Raw genomic sequence first — 21,495 nt, forward strand, 5'->3', positions numbered from 1 at the left:
TCGATATTATTATGTTGGTCTTTTTATGCTGATGTATCGATCTGCTTCTTTTTTTTTTTTTTTGAAATTGGTGAAGCTTGTTTCAATTGGGGATGTAAGAACGCCGCTATTTGTTTTGGCACATATCAATTGATTATAGTCTTCTCCTTTTTTATTTTAAAAATACATGAATTTATGTGGGTTTTTATATTTGCTATTTTTAAAGAGTAGAGGTTTAAAGATTAGTCGATCTAAGACTGAGTACTTGTATTATGACTTTAGTGGGGTAGACAACGATGGGGACATTTAGATCACCATTGATGGTCAAGTGGTTTCGCAGGTGACTAAGTTCAAGTATCTAGGATCATTTGTTCAGAGGGATGGGGAGACAGATAGTGACGTTGCCCACCGCATCCATGTTGGATGGTGTAGGTGGAGATTGGAGAACTGCCACTGGAGTATTATGCGATAGGAGGTTTCCAACTAAATTGAAAGAGAAATTTTACAGGGTTGCAATTAGACCTGCTATGTTATACGAAACCGACTATTGGGCCATTAAGGAAGTACAAGCACGCAAGATGGATGTGGCAGAAATGAGAATGCTAAATTGGATGTGTGGGCACACAAGGTTAGACTGGACAAAGAAATGATGTTTTCAGGGAGAGGTTAGAAGTAGCTAGTAAACCAGATAAGATTATGAGGGAAGATTGAGATGGTTTGGGCATGTGAAGAGGAGGCAGACGATAAAGTCAGTTAGAGTGGTTGAAACTCTTGAGGAGTTGAGGTGAAGGGAAGGAGGAGTAGAGGCAGACCCAAAATTACTTGAGATGAGCGGATTAGGCAGGATTTGCAAAGATTGCACCTCTCTGAGAACATGGTCCATGATACGAGCTCGTGGAGATGTAGGATTACGGTTAAGGATTTCTAGGGGAGGGTACAATTGTGTTTTAGGTATAGTGTATGGTCGTAGATATGTAACTATGTGTATAGGTTGTTTGTGATGTTATATTTGTTTTGTTTGCCATGTACTCTTTCACCACTCATGTTATTTTCGTAGCTTCATACACACACACCTCATGTTCTATTTATTTCTTTCTTGGGTGTTTTGGAGCCGAGGGTCTCACTGGAAGCAGACTCTCTATCCCTAGGGGTAGAGGTAAGGTATGCCTACATCCCACCCTCCCCAGACCCTACCAATAGCTTTGCTATTTGTGAGATTTACCGGACATGATTGATTGATTGATTGATAATTTTAAAGGGTAGTTATGTCATTTTACGTAACTTAAATTCCAATTCCATTGAGCATAATACCAACCAAACACATATGGGATTTCAAAGGAATCCCTTAAGATCCAATTTCAATTCCAATTCTGATTCCACTCTATTCCGTGAAACGAATGCTACCTAAGATGTTAAACAAACTCAAAAAGCTTGCTCATGGCTAAGTCTAAAGGAGTGTTTGGCTAAGCTTTTCAACACCTCCTTATAATTTATTGACTTTTACAAAAAGCTAATAAGGAGAAAAGATGTTTGGCAAACTCATAAGCACTTTTCAAAATAACTTTTCGTATAGGGAGGAAAAGTTAGTTTTGAAAAGTTAGTAAGAAGTGACTTTTTGAAGCTGATTATGACTTATTGGCTTTTCACATCCCTTTTAGTCATTTTACATGAATAAGCTAAGTCAAACACTTTTTAAAAAACAAATTATTGACTTATTGGTTTTTCCCACCCCATCAGCTAATTCAAACACTTTTTTTAAAAACTCCATTTCAAAAAGTCATAAGTTCTTTTAACAAAAAGTCATTTTTGAGTTAAATAAGCTTAGCCAAACAAACCCTAAAGATAAACTTGTTCGAGATCAGCTCATTTCTAAATGAGCCAAACCGAAGTGGGACGTTTTGAATGGCAAACTCGTTCCTGAGTCCATTTAATTTAAAGTGACGATTCACATCAGTTTTAGCTTCTTGACTCACTCAGGGTATTGAGTTTGTCTATAAATTTCGTGTTATGAAGAAAATGTAATTATTTATAAAAGTTCAAAAAGGAAACAAGTCATGTCCAAGTCCAGACGTCATTTCGTCATAAATAAACAAGACAACCCAAGCTAGCTCTTTTAGTTACACGAAACCAATCTAAAGCTGCCTTGGCTCACTAGCTAATCAGCCAAAGTTTTGTGATAAATAAACGGACGAACGGTGTTTAGTTAGGTCTAGACGAGTAGACGTTTGATAACGTAAACGAAGGCACGTAATAAAGTATAGACAGAATAAAACAGATTAAGTGGGCTCCAGAATCAATCCATCTACCTTAGTGGGCCTCCATTTGTCCACCGACGGCCGGCGGACGGTGCTGTATTTTGTCCCTCTGAATGATTTTAGCTCCACATGTACACACACCATTAAAATTTACAATTTACACCCTACTCTGCTGGAAGAAGACCTACCAATTTAGTACTAGGATTTTATTCTGTCACCCCTTGCATATATATATTTTTTATTATTTTCTTGGTTGATAATCGTAGATGATATATATGTGTTGACAAACAAAATTCGAAGGGTTTTCTTTATGTCAATTTCAAGATAAATGAAATAGCGATGTGTACATACTTCATAAATGTTGAATTTTAATAATATTGATGAAGAATTATGTATGAAAGTGATTCAATCGAATACGACTCATGTGGGTTGAATTGTTACAATAAGGCTAGTCAGTTTTGAAATCTATTATAATTTTTTTTTATGAGATTTGTTTTTTTTTTTTTGTCATAAAGTTTTGACATGAATGATTTTGAAATCTATAATAATTTTTATTTTTTGTTGAGATTTGTTTTCTTACGTCATAAATTTTTGACATGGATGATTCTGTACAATTAGTAGAGGGGGATAACAATTTAATACTCTCGTTCACATTTTACACCTTTTTTCTATAAATCCATTACTTGTACACTGAAGTCGGGTCACAATGACATATCCCTCCTACAATCTTACCATGATAGGACTAACGATATTCTTTGCAAAGCAGAAGAAATCCATTCTCAGTCGACTCAGGCTCCTCTTCGTTGTCACCGTCACAAGAACCTTGGGTGAGGCCGGGGACTCCTCTTCGTCACAGTCACAAAGCACAATAACAAATAGCTGAGAGCAACTTACCGAAAAGACGTTCACATAAAACACTCAAAAAATGTGCAATTATTTCTTTCAACTTGATCGTCCCCAGACAAACACTTTGACATCACCAATTTGATTGATTTCCATTATCATCAAGCTATCAATAATATAATTATAATTATAACAATAATAATACAAATAAAAAGGTAGCAACACCAATATTATTATACTATTAGCATTAAAATAGTTAAAGGAAGGAATAAACGGCCTCTAACCCGTTTTCCATGTATTAAAAAGTTATAAAAAGCAGAAGTCCTCTGCAATCAACGTATTTATTTTGCCTTCTCACGTCTCCCCTTTGTCTCTTTTTCCATCCATTTTCTCTCATCTTCCACTTTTCTTCCGCTCCAATTCAGTTTTCTTTTTTTAAACCGACCACTATAACAGTATTTAGACTCAGCCCGTTTCATATTGTAATATTTGTACTATCATTTCTCAAATCTTGTAATCGTTGACGTTTGGATCAATAAAAATCATTTGAAATGTTTACATAAATTGTCTAGTTATATTTGTGCAGAAATCGACTCTAGTAACCAACCAAATGGATTCCAACCGGTCATCGCTAGGACTGATGCAAGAGCCGAGCATCGACACAGATAAACTCAGCTACGAAATCTTTTCAATCCTGGAGAGTAAATTTTTATTCGGCTACGACGATCAAAAGCTTTTGATACCCAAACAAGTTTCTCCCGACGTTTCTATCACCCCGAACAACGACAGTTTTCAGTCCATGAAGAATCAAAGAGGCAAAATCTGTGTACTCTCAATCGACGGTGGAGGAATGAGAAATATTTTAGCTGCTAAATCGTTAGCTTATCTCGAAAAAGCCTTAAGAATAAAATCGGGTAATCCAGACGCCAGAATCGCAGACTATTTCGATGTGGCCGCAGGCACCGGTGTAGGTGGTGTTTTTACAGCCATGTTGTTTGGTACTAACAATAATAACCGTCCTATATTTAAGGCGGATGACACGTGGCGGTTCTTAGCCGAACATGCGAACCGTCTGTATTGCCCGAAATCCGGTTCCGGTTTATTCAAAAGAATTTTCGGCAGCGGTAAAGGGGAGCCAAATATGACTCGTGCTACAACCGGTTTTGAAAAAGCAATGAAAGAAGCTTTTGTAGTTAACGGTCAAAGTTTGACTTTGAAAAACACGTTGAAGCCGATTTTAATCCCTTGTTATGATCTTTCCAGCTCGGCTCCGTTTTTGTTTTCCCGAGCCGACGCTTTGGAATCCGAGAGCTTTGACTTTCGGCTTTGGGAGGTTTGTCGTGCCACGTCAGCTACTCCAGGTTTGTTTGAGCCGGTGGCTATGAAGTCGATGGATGGGAAGACTCGGTGTGTGGCGGTTGATGGGTGTTTGGCTATGAGTAACCCGACCGCGGCGGCCATCACGCACGTGTTACATAACAAGCAGGAGTTTCCATTTGTGCGTGGGGTGGAGGACCTCATGGTACTTTCACTAGGTACGGGTCAGCTTCTAGAAGGGAACTACAGTTATGAACAAGTCAAAGGGTGGAAGGCTAACCAGTGGTGTCGTCCCATGGCTCGAATTTCCAGTGACGCCTCGGCGGATATGGTGGACCACGCTGTCGCTATGGCGTTTGGTGAGAGTCGTTCTAGTAACTACGTTCGTATTCAGGTATAATTTCGGATTAAATGTACTTGTATTTGACTATTTTTTGTTGGTATTTAAATTCGGATAGTGAAATTAAGTATCTCAAAATTTCGGATATCCGAATTTGAACAACCTAGATGTAAAAAACCTTACATAATTATATCGCTAATATTCTTATAGTGACAAAGGTAAACTAATGATAATTTACCACTTCTATTCTAATTCACAAGATAAAAGTCATTTCAGCATGTTTTATGAGCAAAAGGTCTAGTGGTGAATGGTGACTATTAGAAAGACCACTTTAGGACTTTATTTTACTTGTTTTTAGGTTTTTGCCATATTTGTAAGCATGGCCCCCCTCATTTTTAACACTTTCTAATTTGATATACCATTGTATCTTCATTTTTTAATCCTTTTCACTAAAAATAAAGCATTTACCTATCTATGTCGTTATCTGTAAATGACATAATACTTTAAAACTTTGTTCATTTTTTTTCAAAAGATATCACTAGTGTCACCCACTTGTCAACTTGATTGTAATTAAACAAATTTATTACTTGGAATCTATTATAGATAATGATTCTGCTAATAAAAACCAATTTGTGTTAAACATGTAGGTCATCCTCTCATTAGAGTTAGAAGTTTAGAACAATGATTATGTTTATGAAGAAAGCTGATGTGCTTGCTATTTTATTTTATTTCATTAATAATTGATTAGTCTTTTGTCTCCATGCATTCTCATTTTTAAATCTTGTTGCATATAGATTAGTGACATACATACTAACACTTGTTTACCGTTAATAGGCAAATGGATCCAACACGGGTCGTTACGGGACCAATGTGGATTCAGACCCAAGTCCTAGCAATGTAAGTATGCTGACGGCTATGGCCGATGAGATGCTCGGACAAAAGAATGTCGAATCGGTGCTCTTCGGGGGCAAAAAGGTCATTGACCAGACCAATCTTGAGAAACTTGACTGGTTTGCTGGAGAACTTGTGTTAGAGCATCAGAGGAGGAGTTGCCGGATAGCTCCCACTGTTGTTCTTAAGCAAGCCGCCGCATAATAAATTTAATTAAACAAAAGGTATGTTTTTTTTTGAAAGTCAAGAAAAGTCAACAGTGATAGGTTGTCGTCCATACTGTCGGTTTGGCTAAAAGGGTATTCTGGTCTTTTGGGCAAGATAATCTTGAAAAGTGTTTTGTGGGGTGGAGGATAAGTGCAATCAATTCGGTGTTTGGGTGATTACTCAGGAGTGAGAAAAGGACAAAGGTACCCCTGTTGACATATTATGTTGTTAAACCGACAGCCAGAGGACGAAGGGAACAAAACTTTTTTCATTAAATATTTCAGGTTTTGTCCTTGTTCACCGTATACTTGTTGGTTGGGATATATGCTAAGTAATTGAGAAGGCTAGGTACTTTTTAAACATATACACACTAGTCTCGGAACCGGACCAGTCGGTCATACCAGGAACTAACTATATAATCGGTTCGGCTGAGTTCACTTGAACCGCTCCCGTTTAATGAAATTTACTTTTAAAAGTTCCTAGGAAATCTTAGAGATTGTTTGTTTAGCTCTTAATAGCTCAGACCTTTTACGGGTTCAAAGTTTATTTCGCGAGCAGGTGTCTGAATGATTCAGACATTTGCCTCTAATGGTTAAGCATTATACTAAGTCATTTAGTTAAGACCTCTTATCTGAATGACTAAACATTATACTAAATAGCCCCTTACTCTTTTAGTTTATGAATGGGTCGGTCTTTTGATAATAAAAGAATGGGTCTTTTGAGAATAAAGGTTTATTAATTATATTATGCAGGGCCTAGTGGAAATAAAGTAAGGAAAAAGAAGTTATATGTGTGTATATATCATCAGCTTTGTGAAGTAAGAAAGTGGGAGTCTGAAAACAAAGAAGAAAAGGTAAGGTTAGGGATGAATGTTGGTGAAGTTTGGCTTAGTAGAGTACAAATATAATGTGGTGTCCATTCAACCCACTTACACGAGGGGCAAAAAGGTCAAATCTTAGTGGATTATATGTGGAAGTGTGTATAGTGACCGGTCAAAGAGGACGTGTGGGGTGGGGTGGGTAAGAAGGGTATAATTGTATCTTGTTATTAATATTGTAATTTATTTCTTAGAGGCCCATAGTTAAATATATTCAAGTCCCAAGGAAATAGTGTAAAGAAATAAAGGGACACCTTTTAATTTTGTTATGTGGTGGGGTTCCAACATAACTCAAAAGCATCCCCCTTGGGGAAATTCTGTTCATATTGTACTATATGTCGATATATAAAGTTGGTGTGCTTCACATTTCCTTTTTGTTATTATATGTTGTGAAGAGAGAATATATTATTCAACTTTTAACAACTTAAAACCATAAAATACATCGACACATGTATAAAGTTGAGAGACTAATGTCACAAAGTCGTCTTTCGATGCCTCATGTGGCACATCCGGTTATCCATATGCTTGCCAACTTGTTTCTCTTATGATCTAGGTCACTAGTTTCGTCATTTCTTAACTTATCAGGAGACCGTAACAACTCTCGAATCTCGATTCATGGTGCGTTCAGCAGATAGACATGACCAGACATATATACTTTACAATTTCGCTAAGACTGTCCCCAATGAAGTCCCGGACTAGCCAGTGGACCCAAATGTTCAAGTAAAAACCTAGCAAAGCGACCTTTAAACATCTAACCCGTGACACTAAGCTATATATAAATCCTTTCCCTAGTTGACTATGAATGTACCAATCAATCAACAAACATTCTTGAAAACAAATTTGAAATCAAACGCAAAATGAACATGGATCATTATCTAGGTTGTACCTTCTAAGACTGGTGTGTTGTTCTTAAAATGAATATAAAAATGATTTACCATCTGTTTTGAACTTTATTGATTCGGAAACCCGGATTAAATATAGTTTGCTTAATTTGACTCCTAATCATGGTCGCAGAAGTCGTTAGGCGCTCCTTAGTCAGATTTGAGAGTACTCGGGAGTAATTGGCCTAGACAAGGAGTACTCGGTCCTTGACAGACTACCTACTAGCAAGTACTCGGACTTCGAGATATTGTTTTACAACCATGCTCCTAATTGTGTACACAAACATATTGCGTGTGTTGGTTTTAACTTTTAAGAATCTAAACCTTGCGTTTTAATATTTTGGAGGGAGAAACGAAATTATTCTTTTAGGATGCAAGATTGTGCTTAGTTTAGAAAAAAAGTTTTCTATACTTGGTGAAACGTTGTCCTTTTTGTTTGTTATATTTTAAGTATACCAGAAAGTCTTTGGATTAGTGATGTGGAACAATGGAGGATAAGAGGAGATATTATTATTAAGTGGCTGTTAATAATTATGCCCATCACAAATATTGAAAGGGAAAACACACTTGACCCTCCCAATAAATTCTATTTTGTTTTCATTGATTTGTTTAATACATATCGAAACAAGTTTAATTATTTCAAGCAAAATAATAATTATTAGTTTAGAAATTTAAAAGCCAAAAAATATCTTCTTTCTCTCCACACTAACCGCATTTTATGAAGTGGATTGATTGATTATTATATCAAGACTTCCTAATGCTTTTGTGTTCTGGTTATAGATAGAAACTATTTCTGATAATTTTATTTATTTGTATTCATGTATTGTTAATTTAGAATAACCTTGTCAAAAAAAATCCTATTATTATTTTAATATGGTTGAAACTCGAAAGTAAAAGTGGCGTGAGTGGGTGATGATAATCCGATGTCAGGTCAAAGAATTTTGGGGAGTTTGATTCAGACACCCATTCAATCACAAAACTTAACACGACACGCTAACAACTTTAAAATTCATTTAAGGCCTTGTGTAGTGGGGCGTCATCTCACCTCATAAAGCCCCATAAGGCCCTTGAACACCATTACGGGGGGCTTTATGAGGGCGATATAAATGAAAATGGGGGGAGGGCGCGAGTTTTTTCACGGCGTTTTGATTGTTTCCATTTTCCACTTTGGTCCCTGCATTTTACACTTTGGTCCCTGCATTAAAACACTTTGGTCCCTGCATTTTACACTTTGGTCCTTGCATTTTACACTTTGGTTATGATGAGGTAGGGGCTTTATGACTACGGGCTCTAGTGACATAACGCCCCATAAAGCCCCTGTGTGACGTGGCACGACACGTGTCGCATAACGCCCACAAAAGGGCTTTATGACTACACATGGCCTAAGCAACAAAGTCTTTATGGTATGGATATTCCTCATATGTTTTACGATTTTAGTTCTCGTTTTGAATTTTATCCTTGTTGTTCGACAAAACATAACTCGTTTGAGGTTTGTCACTTAAGTTGTCTAGCAGACTCTTTAAAATAATCACTGTTAATCTTGTTTACTTTAAAAACAATACAGTAACCACAACTTGCTCATGCCATAATCCTAACACCAAAAAACTTTCTCTTTCACTCCCACTCACTCACGCAATCCTCCATTGTGGAACCCCTTCGAGTTCTGATTTTGTTACCAACCGAAGACGAATCTTCAAAAACATACGTAACGTTGACCTCAACGTGACTCTTCAACTGAAATTACCGTTAACACGCTCTACTTCGGGTATTTATGCCCCTCTTTTCTCTAATTGAATAATTATTTCTATTGACACTACATAAATACTTGCCAAATAATTTTTAAACATGATGTGTGACAGGCTGGTCAAGTGATTGAGCAACAAAAAAGTTAGATGTGTTTGTAAAGGTGTAACAAAACTTGAAGATTCATCTCCGGTGTAACAAAACTTTAGAAGATCTTTATGAACATAACAAAAGTCTTCCAGATCTCATCTTCTTCACAGTTACATTTTAGTTGTTTATTTTTGTCCCTTCTTTTTAGTAAGAAATATCAAATATTGTAAAACAACGCATACCCCGATATACACGAAATATACAAAATACAATATGACAAATATGATATACATGTCACGGTCTATTTTTTTAAACAAGTTATATCCTCTTATGTGGGATGGTAAAAATACCCGAGCCCGACGGGTATACTCGAAACCTGAAGCATTTGGGACCGGCATACCCGATACCTGACGGGTATTGGACCGTGTATGGGTACGGAAAAAATATTTCGCGAGTATCGGATTAGATAATACCCGACCCGATTACCCGAAACTATATACTTGTTTACCCGAAACATGATTGCAGAAATCGGCCTAGGCGGCCGATTAATCGGCACCTAGGCGCTAAGCGGCCACTTACTGCCTAATTTTGAGATAGTCGGTCAATTAATCGGCCATGGTCAAAGTCAGTCAAAGGCGGTACCTAGGCGGTCCTAGGCGGTCAAAAATCGGATTAATCGGACTATATTAATTGGTCAAAATGGGTCCTAGGCGGTCAAAATTGGTCAAAATTGGTCAAAATCGGTCAAAATCGAACCATACTATCTGAAACTTGAAGTATTTCTGTGAATTTTGAAGTATTATTTTTATATTATTGGGTATATATATATAATTTTGGAAAAATATATATATAAAAATCCCATTCCGATTAATCCCGATTAATCCCTAGACGGTACCTCACCGCCCGACTAGCGCCTAGCGCCTTCTACAACATTGACCCGAAATATACGCCCGGAAACTTTTAAGTATTCATATTATTTGTAACAATTCATTATTGTAGCTTTATTATTTGAAAAATAAACTTTTCATTGGAAATATATATGCATATGTATATATATATATATATATATATATATATATATATATATATATATATATATATATATATATATATATATATATATATATATATAGGGGGCTGCTAGAATGAGAACCACCCCGAGTTGTAAGAACCGCGAGAACTACACCCCACGGAGCGCCGTTCGCCGCGATTTTTTTTTACAAGTAGATGTGTGCATTATAAACACGGCCGTAAAAAATCACGGCGAACGGCGCTCCGTGTGGTGTACTTTTTTACACCTCAAGTTTGGTGTTTTTTAATTTTTTTTCTTTTTTCTTTTTTTTTTTCACCAAACTTGAGGTGTAAAAAAGTACACCCCACGGAGCGCCGTTCGCCGTGATTTTTTACGGCCGTGTTTATAATGCACACATCTACTTGTAAAAAAAAATCGCGGCGAACGGCGCTCCGTGGGGTGTAGTTCTCGCGGTTCTTACAACTCGAGGTGGTTCTCATTCTAGCGGCTCCCTATATATATATATATATATATATATATATATATATATATATATATTGATGACATTATTCATATTTATATGCTATGAAAAGCAAAAAAAAATAGAGATTTAATATTATAATATATAGGGGTTGGTTAACGTACAATATTTCTTAACGTACGATGCGTACGAGATGAAATTACGCACGTTATAAAACTCAAAACCCTAATCACGCACGTTAAAAAAACATAATTACACATGTTGAAAACCATAATCACTATGTACAAAATCAGAAATCACGCATGGGGTAAAACCCTAATCACGCATGTTATTATTTCATCTCGTAAGTATTGTATGTTAATGGATATTGTATTTTACAATTTCACATAATATATATACATTTTTAAATATATTAAATATTATTACGGTGATGATGATTATTTATCATAATTTAATAAATTATATAGACATTTAAAACATAAAATTATAAAGGAAAAGAAAAAATATATACATGAAAATCACAACAGGTATACTCGATATCTGCGGGTATGCCCGATACCCAACAGATAATGGACCGGGTATGAGACAAGATTTTACAACTGAATATGGGTATGAGATTAGTCATACCCGACCCACTACTAGTCTTATGTTGCATGTCTTAGACTTGAGGAAACAAGGAATAGTGATGAAGTGAGGGAAAAGGTTTACTCCTTGTTAATCTAATGGCCCAATGGTTTATGTTTTGGATCACCAACAATTAACTGGTTCATTGTATCCCACCAGAACGATTTGTTATTGTCATGATCGATCCGTCCGAATGTTTATTTTTATAAAACACATCATGATGTTATGTTCACTACCGGACATACGTACGTTGTTCGGATTTTCAAAAGGAATAAAAAAAGTACATGTTCCGAATTTACCGTCCATGCATAATTAATGAATCTTGTCAAGCCGATGAGCAACCACCATCATACATACGGAACCATTAAATTTTCTAGTTTCATGTCATTTTATTATCATTTCAACATCAATTTCTATATGTTTTCAGTAGTATTTTCTATCACTTTATTATTAATTGACTCATCACTTTATGCGAGTCTTTCTAGCGGCAAATTAGCAGAATCTTAAATATTCTTATTAACCACATATACATGCACCCTTTAAGATTTAAACTCTTCATCTTTTGGATAAAGGAGATGCATTATACCAATACACCACTAAGTAGATTAATAACGTATTATATATTTGAGATATTTTATGCTTATCTTGATCATCATTTTCTTGAATCATACATGCATGCAATCATACATGTCTGCATGCATGTATGATATATATTGGGTGATTTCAAATGAGAACCACTATGTGTTGAAAATTTTATTATTTACCGATGAAAAAAATATAGTGTTTGTTATTGGGTAAGTGAATACATATATTCATATAGGGTGAGAGTAGATCTAAAAACAAATCCATCTCTTGGGTAGATTGATAGTATTGGTTGTGGCTGCCTCGATTTGAGGTTGGTTTGGCATTTTAATGAAGTTCTTTTTTCAAAAAAAAAAAAAAAATAGAGTTAGTCTATAAGTGGTGTTTTTCCTAAGAAGTCTTATGGACATTAGATTGTAATTTGAATGTAGAGAATCATTAGCGGAATTTTTGTAAATTGTATTTTACGTTTAATGATTGATTTAATGACATAGAGGTATATATGTAATTTCGGTGTGTTTTAAACTCAGAAACCCACATGCAACTTCCACCTATCTTTATTAAACATCAATAACCTTTTTATACGTCATTGTTTTTTTTTTCTTTTTAAAATACACATATTTTTTATTTTTAATACGAGTACTTTATTGTTATATAAAAAAATACGTTTCTAACTAAGTGTTTTTTTTTTTGTCCCATGGTGTTCTTTCTTCTATTTATCCAATGATGTTTTATTTGTAGCATTAGGATTTTGATCCTTTATACATGAACCTAAACCTATTCATGTATTCAGTTATGAATACATTATTTGTAGATTATCAAATTATTATAGTGTATTATCTAACGAATTCATATAAATGATTACTAACAATTCATAAATTAGTGGGATCATTCGGCTCTACATGGCAGAAATTCAGTTGGCATATTTGGTTCATTACGGAGTCGGCACTTGCTATAATAAACGAAAAAGAAAACCTAAAAAACTAAAATTATTATATACCCAAAAGGATATTATCACATTTTCTACACCCATCAAAAACCATATAACAAATACCAATACCGGTAACGATTTTGTTTGCTTGAAATCATATAGGTACGGTATCGACACTTGTAGAGTTTAAGGGAATACACCTTTGTTTAATAAAAAGGAAAAATGGAATGTCAAGAAAAAGTTAATTATAGTCGCCAATTGAATTTTGTATCGATTTGGTTCGTTACGGTATAGACACTTGCGAAGGCAACCGAAAGCTAATTAAAAAAAAGTCAAGGAAGGGACACCCATCACACCATCACTTACAACCAACCAATCACAAACTACCACCACATTCCACCGAATTTTATCACACCATCACTAAATCACTTGCATCACTCATCACACTGTCCACAAGCATTATACCACCTCATTCTTAATCAATCACAACATACCACCTTATTCCTCCTTACACCATCAAACTCACCACAAACGTGATGGCCACCACCAAAAATTCCACCACGCACCGTGATGGTTGGTTGCGATGGTGTCTCACACGTGATGGGCCCATCACGCTGGTGCCATCCCCCTAAAAGTATATCAACACATGTTTTACATCAATCAAGAACAATAAAAAGGAATATCGTCATTATTTCCAATAATCCTTGTATCGTTTCCAATAATACCGATACAGTACCAATATTGTTCGGTAGAAACCACTTAAGCTCATCTCGATATCGACACTCAGATTAAAAAACTTTAATTTGAATACATCTTCAATTTCAAAGTTGGTTTAATAGAATGTCAAGAAAGAAAAAAATTAACCTATGAAAAACCAAGTTGTCAGAAAATCACAAACACACATTCAATTTAAAAAAATGCTAACGAACGTAAGTTGTCACAAAAACTAAATTACTAAAGATATAATAGATTAATAACGTGTTATATATTTGAGTTATTTTTAAGTTTCAATTTCACCCTTTATACTAAAAATAATAAACGTTTTTAACCCGTTAGACTTTTTATTTAATACATCTAAGCTTTTAACCCATTTAAAATAATCTCTTATACTATAATAAATAATAAACGTTAGTAAATTGTATTATATGTAATACAAGTGGTACTGCCAATATGGTATAGCCCAGTTGGTCAGGGGGTTTTCCACTAACTGGTTTTCTTCTGTGAAGGTCTCAGGTTCGATTCCTACTAAGTGCAAATTATGTAAATATGGGAGACACCTCTGGGAGGGATTCGAATTTGGGGTGAAGGGTTTAAACAGCATATGCTGGCCCTTTGGAGTAAGCTGGAAATAACATTTATATTATTGCGTTATACCGCATATATGTGTTCCTCTTGAGAACTATTTACAGCCACATCTAAGGGTGTTCAAAACTATCTGTATTCGAAAATCCGATCCGAAATATCCGATATCCGAATCCGAAATATCCAAAAAATTGGATATCCGAAATTTCGGATATCCGAAATTCGGATATCATAATTTTTCGGATTCAGATTTGAATAGTGATTTTCAAAATTTTCGGATATTTCGGATATCCGAAATATCGAAAATTTAAATTTCATTTCTTTCGGATATCCGAAAATATCCGAAGTATCCGAAAATCTCCGAAATATCTGGAAAATATCCGAAAAATATCCGAAAACTTATATTCAGATATCCGAAACTATCTAAAATTATGAAAAAAATAATAAAAATTAAATAAAAAGTTGGATTTTCGGATATCCGATTCACTATCCGAATCCGTATCCGAAATTTCGTATATCCGAAATCTGAAATTTTGGATACGGATTCAGATAGTGAAATCTAGTATCCGAAAATTTCGGATCCGAATTTTCGGATATCCAGTTTTTAACACCCCTCATCTAGCGTTTTGGAATTACAATATACTGATTTGGGCCGTTAAGTCTACATGGTCAAAACATACTATACAACATTACAACCTATTTATATTGGTAGCCTATTTATATATTTTGAAATAGAGGAATGACAAATTGACAATGATAGTGATATATTCTTAAAATGAGTAATAATTTATTTGTCAGAATAATAATAAAAAAATCTTAAATAACATGACTATTTCTTTAAATACATATATATTGTTGCTCCATTGTTTTCTTTTAATTTGTATCAGTTTTAACTCAAATATGAATATCAGACATCACCTTAGATAACCTTCTCTTACATAACTAGTGATTAGATTTAAAAAAGGTGGAATCAAAATCCTAAGACACAAAGTAACTATAAAACTTAACCTAGCTTTAGGCACAACAATATAACAATATGACAAGAAAATTGTTTATAGCCTTATCACTCAAATTTAGATAACAAACATAATTCACATATGCTACCCTTTGATTAAGAGAAAACTATTTACTTTATACATATATATAGGACATATTCAATGAAATATTATAATTTTATTAACGATAAGACGTATTTAGAAAAATAAATTGTTTTTTCCAACTTCACCAACAACATTTTTTTTGTCTCTCAGATGGTTGTTGATCACTCTTTCCAATCGGTGCCAACTCCCGATCACAAGCCCCTTGGTAGTTGATTCAATTTTTTTTGTAACAACAAAACTTTATAAAAAAGCACTAGTAAGACGCAGCGAAAAACATATTACACATCAAGAATGCCGATTAATCTTTTATTTATCAAATTAACTTCAGTTCTTCACCAGGGATCAAAAGAGACTGACCTAAATATGGAGTTTGACATTGTCAACAAACCCCCCTCTTTTGGCAAATATTTTCTACTCAGAATTGTAGAATATCTAAATACAAAGATTTTAGAACTTGGTGTTAAAAAATGTCTAACAAAAAAATTTGTAAAATCCAATGACAAAACACTTGAAACATTCAACTTTTGAATGGTTATCGTTTTACATGAGCAAGAAGAATAACTCAAATATATAGTTTGTTCATAAAGGATAGAAGTTATTGTCTATAAGAGAGAAACACACATAACATAACAAATAATGTAAAACTTGTTTCAATTTATTGATAATACATATTTGACAAAACATGGTCTTAATTACAATTTGTATGAAATCAATGAACCACATGATATTTAGACGCGTGTAAGTTATATGATCAAAATATTTGTCAATCTAATATGTCATATCCTTTTATTTAGTATGTATAATGTAATTCTCACATTCGTTATGGTTCTCCAACAATCTTGAAGGATAGAGTATTCAACCCTAATACGAATTGATTAGATGGGAAATCTCTAATCGATTATCCAAATTAACATGATGTAATTAATTCTAACAATATATTTTATTACAAAGTGAATGAAACGTGAATAGATTCAACAATCATAACCAAACAACTAACAATTGTAGGCGTCATATCCTTTTATTTAGTATGGATAATGTAATTCTCACATTCGATATTGTTCTCCAACAATCTTGAAGGATAGAGTATTCAACCCTAATACGAATTTGATTAGATGGGAAATCTCTAATCGATTATCCGAATTAACATGATGTAATTAATTCTTACAGTATATTTTATTACAAAGTGAATGAAACGTGAATAGATTCAACAATCATAACCAAACAACTAACAATTGTAGGCGTGCTACATGCCTAGTAGACTAGTTGCTTTAAATTGTCTAGTAGAGCAAGGACTAGTTGCTTTACTAGGTGCTCTAAACCAGTACCCTGTACCCAAACACATAATATACATATAACTTAACTAAAATGACCTAAACAAGACCAATACTGATAAATCATATCTAAAGAAGATCTCCAAGATGTTGACACCAAGCGTTCACCAACATATAATTATCAATCTAATAAAAGGTTAATAGCATGTGTTTCTAACTTTCCATCACTCCCAACTTTTTTTCTTCATATCGTTAGTTATCATCATAAAAAAAAATACTATAATAGTAGGTTAGTACAAAAACTTATGGCACTAAAAGTTTCACACTATCACGTTGATCAGTTAAAAAAAGATATAAAAACTCATGCGTTGTTGGTAAATATTGGTACAAACTGACATAGTAAAATAACCTACATATGCTAGGGTCACCTTGCAGGTAAGAATGATGTTTGACTATTAAATATAAGTTAAAATTTGTAATGTTGATAAGAGGGAATATAGAAAAACGACAATGGTTATCTGTTAAAGCCAAAACAAACAAAAGAATAAGATACATGGTATTCAAATACCAAGAAATACCTTTGTAGGTGGGCCATGTATAAGTTAAATGAAATCATTTCCACAAAAATTTGAAAAGAAAATACGTTTTTCCAAATAAAACCATAGACAACTAGCGGTGAGAATTTGATTTTTGTCGATATGGGTTGGTCATGTATGTTTCTTCCCCATGCAAAAACTCTGTCCGCACGAAACATTTCGCATGCATAGTTTTGAATGAAAGTCGGCCCATTTAACATGTAAACCTTGAACAATTAACTAGGGTGATCAAGTGTCCGTTAAAGGTCAAGATAGCAAGGTCATAAGTACATGGCGGATCCAACCAATATTTGTGGGTTCCCATAAACTCAGTGCGTTTGGAAAAAAAAAAACGGAAAAAATTAGTGAGAACTTTGTAGAATTTAGAAAAAAAAAATTAGTGAGAATTAAAGAGAATTTACCAAAAGGAATCCATTAGAATAAAATCCTGCATCCGCCACTGTCATAATATGCATAGTTCGCTCTATTAGGTGAATTTGTACACATCTCTTTATAGATTTTTTTTTTTGGCGGTGGGTATACCCGATAAAGTGTTTTAATAAATAAATATAGACCGATTATAAATAAAGACATAGTTTGTCAAAGTAACTTAAGAAAGGTATAGTTACAAAGAAATATATAGTTTTGGCTTCTAGCCTCCAAGATGGCGATAATTATTTCATGAGGTATGTCTAAAGCTAACATATCTCTAAAATGCAAACCGGGTGTGTATAAAGTTTTCAGAAAGCTAAAGTAAAAAGTATCCAAAGTATGCATGTATCGATAGTAAAGTTTAAAGAAGACTTATCGTGTCTAAAGTTAACGCCAATGTCTAATGTAAAAAGTTGAACAACTTCTAAAGTTAATGGAAACGTCTAAAGTTCATTTTTTACCGTTCAAAAGAAAAAAAAAACATACTAACTGAAAATTAAAAGTGCAATAGAAAATTAGGGTAAAGTTCTTGTACAAATAATCTTAACATACTAAACATACAAATTGAAGGAAAACTCAAAAAGATAAGGTGACATTTTTGTAATTATCAATAACTATCAAAGTTACTCTACAAATATACCTAAAAAATCTAAAAAAAACCTAACCCCCCCCACACCCCCACCCAAAAACCTAAACCCCCCACCCCCAAAAACCTAACACCCCCTCCCCCCCACCCAAGCTAAAATGCTAAAAACTAAACCCCAAAAAAACCTAAAAAAATCTAAAAAAAATAAAAAATAAATAAAAAACACACAAATTATTTTATTTTTTTAACATTTTTTACTAAAAAATTGCTACTTTTAGTAGCAGCAAAAAAAATTTTTTTTTTTTTTTTGCTAACAAAATGTAGCGAATTTTTAATAAAAAATGTTTAAAAAAATTGTGCTTTTTAGGTATTTTTGGTTGAGTTCACATTTGTATAGTAACTTTGATAGTTTGTGGTAATTACAAAAATGTCACTTTGTCTTTTTGAGTTTTCCTTCAATTTGTATGTTTAGTATGTTAAGATTATTTGTATTTGATCTTTTGCCTAGAAAATTAAAACAAAAGTTTTGCTACCATTTGGGCTTAGAATCTATTATTGCGCACCCAAATTACCACATATTTGCTTCCCCACATGCTACATACGGACATACCATTCTTTATAAGTATTTGTTTGAATCTAAAAGAATCAATAGGATGTTTTTGCAGTCATGACATTCGTTAACCTGTCTGGATAAGCAAAAGGGAAACAATATTGACAACAAACTAGGAATTTTTATGGACAATTGGTCTTGAATCATTAAAGAACTCCCCCAATGGATTTTGTTATTGCAAATCAAGACCAATCTGTAAGGGGGAACGGTATGATAGCGGGGACTCCATCGAGGAGTTGTTTTCACCGCTCGGTGAATCGTTGCCGCCCCCTAAGCGGTGTTCGGTGATTGCCTTTTTCGGTGAGTATTCACCGATTCGGTGAAGAAGAGGAGAGGTGGGAGAGAGAGGGTGAATGGTGGATCCCAACCCCTTTCAACCAATCATAATATTTTTGTTTTAATTTTTTACCACTCTCCAGGTGTTTGAACCACTGCCAGTGATTGAGTGCAAAATGGGGAGTGGAATGGGGACTTGACATGGCATGAGATTATTGGCTAGACGGTAACTCAAACACCCTAAAGTGATTGAATGATACCCTCCACCCTAAAACTGTATGTGGTTCGTGTTAATAGATTGTTGGAACGTGGGCTTAAACAAGCTGTGTGTTCTCGGCGTGGGAAGAAATTAATACTGACCGAATAATGACTACGAGCGGAAGAAGCGTCACATAGTCTTCTAATAAATCTCAAGCAAAGATTGAACCTATCAAATGGTCGGAGCTAGGATGTCTTACATTGATTGAATTAGTACTTGTCACTCTACCTTTGTATTACTTTTTGCAAAATTCATGAAAATATGATTTTAATTTTGGATACAAGATAACAAATATTTGTTATATAATTATTGTTGGAATAACCAATTGTATTAAACCGAAAATATATGTAAAACACGCACACATTTAAAGTAACGTATCTTGACTCTTTTCTTTGTTAATGAACTCAACATCTAAAACTGAATATATATAAACCTCTATTCATATTAAACCTGTACTAATCCTAAACCAAATCAAACTCAAATAAAATAAACAAATAAACTTTAACACCGTATCTTTAACAATTAAACCAAACAATTTAAATCAAGCCTCTACTTTTTATCCTTTTCTTTCACTAATCTTTATATTTTCTTTTTCAACCTTTATCTTCCCAAAATAGATCATCATAAGGATAAGGCTGGGTGGTGTGGTATAAACCCCCCTAAGGACTCTATAATGCCACGTTAACGCCACGTATGTGCCACATAAGCGAGTGGCTTTATCGTTAACTTGCACGGTATGGGATAATGCCTCTTTAAAGCCCCTTATAAACAATATAAAAATAAGAAAAAGGAAATCAAAAAGAGAAAAATTTGATTTGTGGGAATGAATGGGCCCCACATGTATAACCCTTTGACGCTCGTTAAAGAGATGGAGCCCCCTCTGTAGCACCCCTCCCCCTCTTTGGCACCTAGGAAATGAGGAGAGGGGCGCTATGAAGACTGATTTGGGAGGGGCAAGAGACCATACCACCCAGCCTACTAGTTTATTGGGTTTCAGGGCTTCGCAACATGTAGAGTGTCTACAAAATAAAGATAAGATAAATATGATATTAGAGCATTCACATCCAATCCACCAAAAATATACATACATTCCACTAAAAAACAACTCCTATATCAATATATTTCCACTAAAAACAAATACTTTTTCTCTTTCCTTTTCAATATATATTACAATTTCTTTCTCCTCCACTCACAACCACTTTCAATATATATTAAAAAACTATAGGGGGTGAACAGTGTCCCCCCAAATATACAGATGAACAGTAACATTTTCTCTCTCCTCCACTCACAACCACTTTTTATACTTCTTATATTTTAAAAACCCCCCACACAGATTTTGGTGGTTTGGATGAGAATGCTCTTAATACTCAGAGCAACGAGTTTGATATAGAATTTGAAACAAAATGGATAAAACCTGATGGAACTTCACAAATGTATATAAGTGAGAGCCTTCTTTGTATATTACTTTCTTAGCATTAAGGAACAAGTGGGCAAAAGTTAAATGTATTTAGTTGCAATCAAGCAATTTTGGTTGGTTACAACAATAAAACAAGTTTAATTTTTATGAAAACCACTCTAAGTATTAGACACCAAAGTCGAGTAAGAGAGGAGAATTCTCTTGTTCTATTTCAAGATATTGAACTCTCTTGTTCGTGAGTGGGCGAAACAAGTTTTAAACGGACTAGTGTTGAGCATGAATCCTTATCCAACACTATCATTTTAGTTTGTTGTACATATATCGTTATCTATTTAGATAACAGTTTTACAAAATGTATTTCTCTCAAGATAAAAATTATTTAGAGTAAATTACAAGTTTTGTCCTTTATGTATGTCCCAAATTGCAGGCGCTGTCCTTTGTCTTTAAAATTGATGAGTTTTGTCCTTAATGTTTGCAAATCTTGCACGTTATGTCCTTTAGGCCAAACCCAGTTAGATTTTTTTGGTTAAAACTGATCATGTGCAAGGCACATGAGGGAATTCTTGTCATTTCATGTCTTCAGGGGCTATTGTGTAAAACAGTTTATGTTTAGG

The 21,495-nt window shown here is 34.3% G+C and overlaps 1 protein-coding gene across 1 annotated transcript; it reads left to right on the top strand.

Annotated features, from left to right (window-relative positions):
- The first annotated feature begins 3,397 nt into the window (after positions 1-3,397).
- Positions 3,398-7,079, top strand: LOC110904673 (patatin-like protein 7). Its single transcript, XM_022150515.2, has 3 exons — positions 3,398-4,788; positions 5,569-5,849; positions 6,585-7,079. The coding sequence occupies exons 1-2, from the start codon at positions 3,688-3,690 to the stop codon at positions 5,827-5,829; spliced, it is 1,362 nt and encodes a 453-aa protein (XP_022006207.1). The 5' UTR covers positions 3,398-3,687; the 3' UTR covers positions 5,830-5,849; positions 6,585-7,079.
- The last annotated feature ends 14,416 nt before the right edge of the window (positions 7,080-21,495 follow it).

This window comes from Helianthus annuus, chromosome 14 (assembly GCF_002127325.2).
Source record: "Helianthus annuus cultivar XRQ/B chromosome 14, HanXRQr2.0-SUNRISE, whole genome shotgun sequence".
NCBI lineage: Eukaryota > Viridiplantae > Streptophyta > Magnoliopsida > Asterales > Asteraceae > Helianthus > Helianthus annuus.